At 35.1% G+C, this 11,415-nt stretch overlaps 1 protein-coding gene across 1 annotated transcript in view; it reads right to left on the bottom strand.

Moving 5' to 3' along the window:
• Positions 1–1,603: 1,603 nt before the first annotated feature.
• RAE1 (ribonucleic acid export 1) overlaps positions 1,604–11,415 on the bottom strand; it is a 28,791-nt gene continuing 18,979 nt past the window's right edge. The window contains exons 6-12 of the mRNA XM_044663837.1: positions 9,294–9,380; positions 9,122–9,193; positions 8,204–8,311; positions 5,968–6,074; positions 5,772–5,847; positions 2,433–2,627; positions 1,604–2,065 (exon numbers count right to left, since the gene is read on the bottom strand). Coding sequence (XP_044519772.1) covers positions 1,979–2,065; positions 2,433–2,627; positions 5,772–5,847; positions 5,968–6,074; positions 8,204–8,311; positions 9,122–9,193; positions 9,294–9,380 — 732 coding nt within the window. The 3' untranslated portion in view covers positions 1,604–1,978. The remainder of the gene's footprint in view (positions 2,066–2,432; positions 2,628–5,771; positions 5,848–5,967; positions 6,075–8,203; positions 8,312–9,121; positions 9,194–9,293; positions 9,381–11,415) is intronic.

Raw genomic sequence — 11,415 nt, 5'->3', positions numbered from 1 at the left:
AAGCACTAGCTTTGTCTCAACATTAGTTCAAGTTCCAAATCTGGCACTTATAGTGTGAATACATGTAATCACTGAATATCTTTCTTGATGACTGTTTGCTTGCCTGAAATAAGAATACTTTCATCACCAAACATCTTATGGCATTGTGGGAATGTACCTTGTAAATTTAATTCCATATAGAGGTGAATTTTTCCCCTAGAAAGATGCTTAAAGCTGCCCTCAAAGGACTTGTAATCAACCAAGCTGGGCAGATAAGGAACACACAGGTAAAAGTAAACAGCAACTAAACTATCTGATTTGCCTTCTTCAGAGTCATGATATAAAAAAAGAAAAGAAAATGGAAATTCTGTCTTGATGTCTCCTTATTTGGGACAACAAAGAATCTGTTTTACCTAGAAACTTAATTCCACATCTAGTAGCAAATGTTTCAAGTGTGCAAATTATAGAAATGCTAACACAATACTGTTGAAGTCTAATCTTGGGGGGTGGGGGGAAATACTCTAAAGAGCAATCTAGACCATGATTTGGCAAACTTACTTTGTGGTTATTTTTCAATCATGAATTCTATAGCTGACTTGAAAAAAAATTTTTTTAAAGTAATAGTACAGGTGAATGAAAGCTGATGACAATTTACTTACATCAAGTGGCACTTAATAATGACTGAGATGAATACTAAGTATTTCTATAGAATGGCTTAAGATATTATTTTTAAAGTTTAGAATTCCCAAGCACAGGGATGATTCATAATGAAATAATTTTTCATTCCTCCTTTCCCCCTTTATCTACTAGTGCTTTCTTTTTTTTGGGGGGGGGGAAGGATTTCATTTTATTTTTTGCCAATTACATATAATAACAAATTTCCACATAAGTTTTCCTAAATTACATGACCTAAATTGTCTCCCCCTCTCAGTGTTTTATTTTTGGAAAACAATTTTCAAACTAAATTGCTTTAGTGAATCATAAGAATTTTACTTAAAATGTTTAGCTATGCATAGGCAAAAACATCTTACAACATATAGGTAACAGGCGTTTATAATGAACAGGCCTTTAGGTCATATACTAGCCCCAAATGATGAGGAATTTCAAGGATTTAAAGTACATTAGATGTACAATACTTAGATTTAAATTTTAAGTTTGTTCCATTTATAATACTTACTGGGGTTTGTAACAACATGAAATGAAAGTACAATTAAAAAACTGTATAGATATTAACAGTAGAGAGTTAAGAGCACTTCATAGGCAAGGGACCTGGGCTATAACTTGAAGGCTATAAGTTACATTATCCACTGTAGTCTTTGGAAGGTTTACCCACAAGACTAAACATAGTTTGGCACAAAGGACATTTCCTGTCTAGGACTTATTATTAAAATTGTGGCAAGAGAAAAAAAAGGAAGCAAAATAACTAAACTCAAACTGCTCATCAGCAGTCCACAGGATCTTGATCTCTTCTCCATTTTATGAACAATTACACCACAGGATTCTTCTCCACTATGACAAAGAGTTTTGATTTTCCAAATAGGATATTCCCAAAATGGCAAATTAAACAAAGCCCAATAGTACATTATAGAGGATAAATACTTGGGAGGTTTAAGGAAAAAACAACTTTTAGGCAATTTTCAAAATAGTTTATTACAAAATATGATATTGTATTTATAGATTGTGTTTCAATCTCCTGTTACTCATACCTTGAAGACTGTAAAATAACTATGCAAATGCCCATACAAATCTAAGCTGTACAGTACTTTCAATCCTCTCAAATTTAGAGCAGTTTGTCAGGCAGTATTATAGTGGAGAAGAAACAGGCAGGTCATTTTGTGAACATCTGGCATTCTTGCAGGTAGCATGATTCAAATGATTTTCTCCAGTGGATCTGAACAATGCATTGTGTAGATGTTGGAGAATCCACCATATTTTAGTGATCAAAACCAGACTGGGGCAAGGAAGAACAATCCAGGTCAACATCTGAATTCTATACTTGTTACTTCTTATTTCTGGGCTTTAACTCTTCTGCTGCATTACGCAGAAAAATGTAATTTTTCTTTTGGGGATTATAAAATTCATGTCCCTAAAAATGGAAGAAAAATCAGTTATATTAGAAAAAAGTTACACTTTAAGAACTTGATCTTTAAACAAACAAGTGAACATTCAGTTTAGTAAGAATAAATGTTCACCTACATGAACAGCTTATTGCCGTTTTCTTTTCTAGTTAGAGGTATGATATATTGAATTGAAGACAAAGGTCTGAGCTACTTGCTTCAGAGTTAGAAAATCTTCAAAACATTTCAAATTCCATCATAAATTTTCTTGGTGTTATAGAATAAGGTGAAAGTTAACTGGTTTTCATGAAATTTATGCAAACATCTACAAACTAAGTTTTAAAAAATGTATGTACTGAAAACCTCCTTAGATAAAGTGTGACTACAAACCCTTACCTTTGACCAGTCGTAGCTGGAAGCATATGCAAATATGTTTCCATTGTGATTGAAACAACAAGCTGAAATTGGCTGATCTAATTGTTCTGAAGTTTTTAGTTTTGTCCTTGCATCTTTGTCCCAAAAACTGAATCTACCATCAGATCCTACAGTTGCAAGAGTTCCATGAACAGGATGAAATGCTATCCCATTCACCTGAAAAGAATTGTACATATCATTAGGAAGAGAAGGCAGAGTAATAGTGAGCATTTTCAATATATGTGGCACACACTCTCATGCTTAAACTATAAAGAAAAGGAGAAAAAAACCGAATATTTAAAAGTACCTACTACAGGGGAGCTAGATGGCTCAGTAGATTGAGAGCTAGGCCTAGAGATGAGAGGTCCTAGGTTCAAATATGGCCTCAGACATTTCCTAGCTGTATGACTCTGGGCAAGTCACGTAATCCCCACTGCCTAGCCTTGGAATTCCAAGGCAGAAGGGTTAAAAAAAATAGTACCAATTAAAAGACCATTATTTTTCTAGTGTTAGCCACCCAGGGAATGAAAGATAAAATAAGATTATACCTGCCGTCAAGAAACTTGCATTCTATTGGAGTACCCAAGTAAATAAAAATATGCATATTTAATTTTGGGGATGGAGGGAAGCTCTAACAGATAAAGAGATCAGAAAAGGTCTCCTAACAGAGATGCTTGATTTGAGCTTTGGTAGAAAACCAGGACTAGTTTAAGAAAGGAGGGAATGTGCTGCAGGAATAGGAGATATCTGAACAAAGCTTCATGGAAGAAAGAATGCTGTGCCTAAGAAATAGCACCTAGGCCAGTAGAGATGGAAGAGGATATGAAGGGGAGTCATGTATGATAAAACTGAAAAAGTAGGCTAGAGCCAGACTCTGAAGGGTTTTTAAAAAATTATTTTTATTTTTTCTCAATTAAATGTAAAAACAATTTTTAACATTCTTTTAAAAAACTTTTGAGTTCCAAGTTTCCTTCCCTCCCTTCCTCTTTGAGAAGAGACAGGCGATTTCATATAAATTATACATGTCTGAAGGACTTTTAAATGACTAACTGTAGTTAGTATTGTATCATGAAGGTAACAGGGAAATTATGCTTCTTGAGCAGGTGACCAGCATTGGTGAGAATAGTGCTTTAGAAATATCAGTGCAACAAGTGATGGAGTGAATCAATAAGAAAAGGGAGTAAGGAGATTATTGTATTAGTCTAGCTAAGAAGTGATGCCTGACATAGGATGGTGGCCATAGGAATGAAAAGAAGGATAGAGAGGCAAGAGATATTGTGAAGTAGGATCAATAAGACTTAACAGAGAGTGAACCCAAAGTGTCAAGTGGTCAAATGGAGTGATGGTGGTATCTTCAATTGATCAAAAAAGGTTTGAGTGCCTGGGCTTGTGCTAGGCATTGGGAATAAAAATTTTAAAAAAAGAAAGAAAATAAATAAATATCAGGAGAAATAAGTTAAGAAAAAAGTAGGATGATAAGGATGAGTTCTACTTTGGATAATGTTAAGTCTGAGATGTCAAAAAGACATCTAATTCTACATATCCAATAGTCAACTGGTGATTAGAGAATGGAGCTAAAATCTAAGAGCAATTTGAATAGAAAGAATAATTAAACCCAGGTCACCTAGAGAGGGAGAGAAGACACTGCAAGGCAGAGAGGAGAGGATAAGATATAGATGATGAACCAACAAAAGAGGCTAAGGAGTAGTCAGATAGGAGGAGAATCTTGGGAGAACATTATTACAAAAACCTGAGAGGATTCAGGAAGAGACAGTGTCAAATACTACAGGGATATCAAGGAGGACAAAAATGGAGAAGAGACCATCAGATCTGTCAATTAAGAGATCACTATTCAAAGATAGCCTCAGATAGTTCCTGGCTGAATGACTCTGGGCAAGTCACTTAACCCCAATTACCTAGCCCTTACTGCCTTAGAACCAATACTTGTATCAATTCTAAAACAGAAAATAGGGGTTAAAAAAAAAAGGGAGAGAGATCTTTGGAATCTTTGGAGAGAGGAGTTTCAGGTGAATGTTGAGGTCAGAAGTCACACTGTAAAAGGTGAGGAAGTAAATAAAAGGGAAAAAAAGGAGGATACTTTTAACTTTTAAATCTTCTTTCCTTGGTTGTGAAAGAACTTGAAGTGAAAGTTTTTTAACAATAGGGAAGACAAGCATGTTTGTGAGTTGTAGGGAAAGAGCAAGTAGATAAGCAGAGAATAGAGGGTAATGATGGCAGAGTCAATCTGTCAGAAGAAACAAAAGATGAGATCACAGAAGGAGAGGGGTTGGCTTTGGCAAGAAGGACTATCTCTTTCTCAGAAGTAAAGGAAAAGAGAATGGGGATGTCAAGGGTTTTTTATATGTGGAGTAGGGAAGAAGAGAAAGCTCAAGGTAAATGAGCTTTATTTTCTCCATAAGGTCTGAGATGAAATTCTCTGCTAAGAGGAAGATGGAGTGGTATGGAAGACTTAATGAGAGAAGGTATGTATGGCTACTGGGAGTGGGATATAAGGAAGATTAAAAAGATTGTCTTTGGTAGTAAGGACCTAGGTGAAATTAGATGACATAAATTTAAAGGGGACCCAGCCAATGAATCATCTAGCATTAGTATGGACGAAGGGCTAAAGGTAACAGAAGACAATTTTATCTATACATTTAAGTTGAAAACTACTACTTAAGTGCAAAAAACAATAACTTCTTTATTCTAAGGATAAAAGTAAATTGTTGCTAATATCCAGAAAGTAGGCAGGAATTATTTAAACTTAATTTACTCACAGTTTTACTGACTCTAATTTAGACATGCAGAAATGGGAAGGAAAAGAATTACTGTTTAACTCTATAACTTTAATTAATACAAAGAAAACTGGAAAAAAATGTTCATTTTAAATACAGAAGAAATTGAGCAGTTGTCGTGTTTTTCAAATAAATGATTTTTTAAAAAAGCTTGTGTGTAGGGATATGTTCCAAGAACCTCAGGGGATGCCTGAAATTGAGGATAGTATTGAGTCAGTTCTCATTTTAACTTTTAACATCTGTTAACTTTTCTGTATAGTAATGTGCTCTAACTCTCTGTCTCTCTCTCCTTTCCTGCCTCTTCCCTTGATGTTTCACGACCTCCCTGCCCATCCCCATCCCCATCAAAAAAAAAAAAAAACACCTCTCCAAGTGAAGGCAAAAGAACTGCACTCTCTTTAGCAGTAGGCAATGCAGAGAGAGAGGAGGCCTTTGTCTCACCTCCACTCCTCTAAGACTGTAGGAAGAGAAACTGTTGGGGGAACTATTACACTTTAAAAACTAGTCATTTTCTCTAAATACTTACAGCATAGATATCTTGAGGAGCTGAAGTATTAGTTCCATTAGAACGATGACACTTAAAGGTGAAGTTATCTTTGGCACTGAAAGAGAATATTATTTTAACATTCATGTAACCATGAAAAAATATTTAAAAAATAAAATTATATTAAAGGGAAAAAACTCAAAGAAAAAAGTAGCAAAATCAATGCAACTGCACTTACGGATTTGGTGGATTAATATAATGAATAGCAACTCTTCCTTCAATACTTCCCAGAGCAAAACCAGTAGGCTTATTCTGTTTGTCTTTAAAAATGGCAACACAGCGATGCTAAAGATGCAATGAATCAAAAAAGTTCATTATTTAACTTCATTTTTTATCATAACATGGAACCAATTAAATCTGTAATTTCTCTGGAATATATATTTAAAAATTTTTATTGATATATTTTGTTTGTACATAATTTACATTTTTCAATATTGCTACTCCCCTAAAAGGCCATCTCTTCTAAAAATTAAAAAACAACAACTAAATAATCAATGTTTTCATAGTGTATTCATAGTCTCATAACCTATGCAAAGAAAGGAGACTTATATCTCTTCTTTGGGGCCAACTTTTGCCACTCTACTTTCAAATTTGGTTTTGTTTTTCTTTCTTTCCATTTACATTGGTGTAATCATTGTGTATATTGTTCTGGTTCAGCTCCCTTTTACTTTGTTTCAGATCATTTTAAGTCTTCCCCATTTCCTTTATACTCAGCTGTTCTAAGGACAATGATAATCTAGTCCATTCACATACACTCTCCTGTAGAAGGGCAACTACTTTATTTCCAGTTCACTGCTACTACTACAAAAGTGCTGGGTATATTTTTTATATACATAGAGCCTTTTTATCACTGGTTTTCTTTAGGATATATGCCTAGCAGTGAGATCTATGTATCAAATAGTATTGATGTTTCATTCACTGCCATCAAATAATTTCAAATGGTTTTCAAAAATAGTTCTACTAATTCATAGCTATACCAACAGTATAGCCTCATTTTCCTCAACTACAAAATGAGAGGATTGGATTAGAAGAGTGATTCCTAAAGTGTAATCCATAGATCCTATGGGATCCTAGAGATCTTTTCAGAGGGTCCAAGAGGTCAAAATTATTTTCACAGTATTACTGAGATTGTTTTTGCTTATTAAAATATTCCACCTCTTTACAATTACATATCTATGTGAAGCCAGATTTTCTTCACACTTCAAAAAAACATAATGCAACAAAATGAATGTAAAAGAAGGTAAGAGAATCCCAGCTGTCTTCTAGTAAGCCATATATTAAAAAGATTTACAAAAATATGTAAAACAATGTGATTCATTTAAACTTTATTTTAATAATGCTTTTTTCATAATGATGTGAGAAGTGCTACAAGTATCAGTATCCTTACATGACAGATGAGTTAAATGAGACTCAGAAAAATAAAATGACTTACTCACCAGACACCCAAACAATAAGTGGCAGAACCAGGACTCAAACTGGGGTCTTCTTACTCCAAAGAGATAACTGTACATTTCTAAACTATTGCATATATACTAAAGTAGTCATTCATACCTTTTAATTGATATTTTAGGTCTTAAAGCTAGAAAAGTTGTCAGAGATCATTCAGTCTAGTTTCCTCATTTTAAGGATGAGGAAAGTGAATCTCAGAGGTAAACTTTTATATCAACCTATGTCATTTCATAAATCCAATTATATAGGCCATTTCAATTTTTCTTTCATTTTCTGACAGTATCCCAGTGTACTATAAACTACTTAAGAAGAAACTATGATCCAAAAAGACAAACTTGTTGGGAAACAAATATTTCTTCAATATTTTAAGGATCCAGGATTTCACCTGCCCAGGTATTCTTTCCACTAAGAGACTTCAACCGTAAAGGAGATTGTCTATATGTAAGCATCTCATGTCATCATCACTTGCATCTACAAGTAAGTCCTCATACAAAAGGCATATAGTTCCACCACCAGGGATGGAATGGTAGAATCTATCAGATCTTATGATCTTCTAGTATAGTGTTTGAGAATCCAGGGCTGTATCCATGCCATAAGGCACTCTTTTCTACGAATATGAATTATAAAATTTGGAGGGAAAAAAAAAGAACAAATGACTACATGAGGATCTAAATCATTATATTTAATCACTCAGGTTTTTTCAATATTGTTCCCTAACTCAAGCAACAGGTTTTTAGTTACCTAAAAAATTACGTTTTTATTTCTAATACAGGTTTATGTAACTACAATATGCTCAAGCTTGAATATAAAATATTTAATTATATCATTACCTAATTTAATACCAGTTTAGATAACACTTCCCAGCCCCTCTTTAGCAGCAGACTTTCTCTAGTACATTACTTACAAGTATTTTCACATAAGAGACTGTTGGTAAGTATTCGTTGATTTGATGTGCTGTTATTTACCTGATGCTTAAGAGGAGATTCTATTCTTCTGAATTCAGAAGGCTGATTCTCTAACTGATAAACTATCAATCCTCTCTCAGCAGTAGCTACAGCTGCCATGGGGTAGACCTAAAGCCAGAGACAAGGAAAAGATGAAAATGTATAGTCAACATAAGGATCTGAATATACTCTCTTAGCCTTTCAAACTGTGGTACTGGAAATTTGGGGGTCCTTGAACTAATTTTGAGTTCCCTGATCTAAACTTCCTGTGGACATTTAGGGCTCTTTCAAACTACATTTCCCAAGAGCCAACTGGCTTCCTCTCTTGCATAATCACGTGGACAGGAAACATAATAATGTAGGTAGAAGGATAAATAGTGAGTGGTTGGATTGGAACTTCCTCTTTGGTGAGTTGGAATAGAGGAGGATGGGGAAGGGAGGTAACAGGACGCGGGTCTTTTAAAATGACTCTCAGCATGGCATGTGGCTTCATTTTTCTAATGGCTACCAATAAATCTTTTAAAACCATATTTTAAATCTATACTTTCATATCCATTTATTTCTTCTTTTTTTTTTAAACCCTTGTACTTTGGTGTATTGTCTCATAGGTGGAAGATTGGTAAGGGTGGGCAATGGGGGTCAAGTGGCCATTTATTTCTTATAAAGTGAAGGAATGTGCTTTCTATAGCCAAATATTAGAAACAATGCTATTCAGTCCTAAAATTACAATCTGGACATTATGATTATTTTCAGTGAGAATTTAACTATTCCATATCATTAATATAATCTGAAGGGTAAATCATTTGGGAGAAATCCTTATGCCTTTATGATCATTCACAGAGGCTCTATTCATCATGATATATCCTTCAAATTTATTATTAAATGTTATGGCTTGCATATTGTTTAGATAAATTAGAAGTTTAGCATGAAATGGCTCACCACATCAGCACAGTAACATCTTTCAGGTAACTGCAATGTCATCATAGGACTTGGTGACCGAGTGTCCCAAAACTAAATAAAGTAAACAATAAGACTTTGGTTAATCAGAACTGATATAAATCTTGCTGTATCTATTAGGCTACATGGACAATATCTTCCCAGTGTGCTATACCTTTAGTGTTTTATCCCAGCTTCCCGTCATCACACAGCTATAGTTTGGTGCTTTGATCCAATGCACAGTTTTCACAGGAGCATCATGCTTTTCATAAAAAACAAAACAGTGATTAGAAAAATAAAGCTGGTAATGAGTGCTACATATTTTTAAGATTGAGTGAAAAACTTTTTCAATTGAATATTCAGGTTAACATAAAGAACAATGAAGGCTCATACATTCAGTTTTTAGCAACCCCCTTTCTCTACATCACCCACCTGCCATGATAATTTTCATGAAAATATTAAAAAGCATTTAAAGCTGGGAAAAGGATCAGCTAGTCCAATGCCCTCTTTCTACAGACAGGGAAGCTTAGGCCTAGAGAAAGTAGTAGTAAAGGCTAGAATTAAGATCTAAACTCAAGCCTCTCATTCAAAACTAATGTACTTTATACTTCACTATGCTGCCACAATTGTTCTGTCATTCTGGATCTCAAGGTTCTATCATTGTATCTTTTCTCATCTCATCATTCTTTTCCTTAGTGATCTCCGTCCATTCTGATGGTTTTCGTCCTAATCTCCTAAAACTATATACCTACATCTGACTTACCCCAGAGCTGTAATATCACACTTTGACTACCTGCTAGGCATCTTCATTTGAATATTTCAACAGAAACCTAAACTCATCATCAATCTTCCTTCATACCCACTTTCAAATTCTGTATGATGGCATCAGTGCTTTCCTAATCACTCTGATTCACAATCTATGAGTAATTTTTGATTCTTGTCATCCTATCCAGGCCAGTCCTCATAGCTATTATCTGGGGAGTAGACTCATATTGAAAAAAGGGTCAGCTATCCCCACCAACTATTAACCAACTACCACTCACAAGGCAAGGATTCTAGACTAGTTGAATGAAGTAGGAGGGTACCCTGAAGGGGACCCTTGGAGGCATCAAGGCAAACCACTACCATCACCTTCTCTCTTCATACCCTAAGCCCAAGAGTTTTTGGAATAGCAACACTATTACTCTAAGTGTTTGAAACCATTTATCCTGAGAAGCAACCTTTATGGAATGCAGCCTAGAAACAACTCTTTTTTTTTTTTTAAACCCTTACCTTCCGTCCTGGAGTCAATACTGTGTATTGGCTCCAAGGCAGAAGAGTGGTAAGGGTAGGCAACGGGGGTCAAGTGACTTGCCCAGGGTCACACAGCCGGGAAGTGACTGAGGCCAGATTTGAACCTAGGACCTCCTGTCTCTAGGCCTGACTCTCAACCCACTGAGCTACCCAGCTGCCACCCTAGTAACAACTCTTAAAGGAAGTAAATCTACATATATTGAAGAGCTAGAAAAGAAAGTTCATATCATCAAAGTCCTTGGCACTGTTGGCATCAGAAAAGCACATCATTTCATTAGTAGAATGGCATAATGGCATAATGAAGAGGGCATACACCCTACAGACCATGGGACTTTTCCATTTGACTTACAACCGAAATCTTCCATATAACATTCTTAACAATGGGTTTTCTCTTTGTATCCCCAGCACTTAGCACAGTGCTCTACACATAGTAAATGCTTAATACTGCATTCATTAAATTTACTGATTTAGTCATTCTATTCTTAACATTCAAAAATTCAGTCCTATTGACAGTTCTCTCAAATGTGCTCTTCTTTACACGATCAATTGAAATGTCCCTAGGATAGGCCCTCATCTCTTTTAAGCTCAAACTATAGCCTTAAGTCTATCCTCTATCTAATGAATCTTTAAGATAGATACGCAAGGAATCTTCCTAATACTCCACTATTATTTCATTATTCTGATGCCCAAAAATAGTCACTAGCTTCAGCCTGCAAAATGAAAAATAAACTCAAGATCCTGAATCAAGGTCCTCCACAATTGGATCCAATCTATTTTTTTTGGACATATCATACTGTTCTCCTTTATGAGCTGTGTGGTCCAGCCAAACTGGAACCTCTATATTCTCATTCAGGCATCTTTTGATTCAGTGCCTTTGCTTGTGTCATTTTCAGCTGAGCTGCTGGAACAAGGAGGTTAAAACTTGCTGCCAATAATTCTAAAAAGTGCATGGGTGTTCCTCAATTTTGTTCAAGTTAACAAACCATTTTTAAGGGGAAGGGAAT

This window comes from Gracilinanus agilis, chromosome 2 (genome assembly GCF_016433145.1).
Source record: "Gracilinanus agilis isolate LMUSP501 chromosome 2, AgileGrace, whole genome shotgun sequence".
In the NCBI taxonomy this organism is placed as follows: Eukaryota; Metazoa; Chordata; class Mammalia; order Didelphimorphia; family Didelphidae; genus Gracilinanus; species Gracilinanus agilis.
The sequence above is the reverse complement of the archived record's forward strand: the minus strand, read 5'-3'. Positions and strand labels throughout refer to the sequence as shown.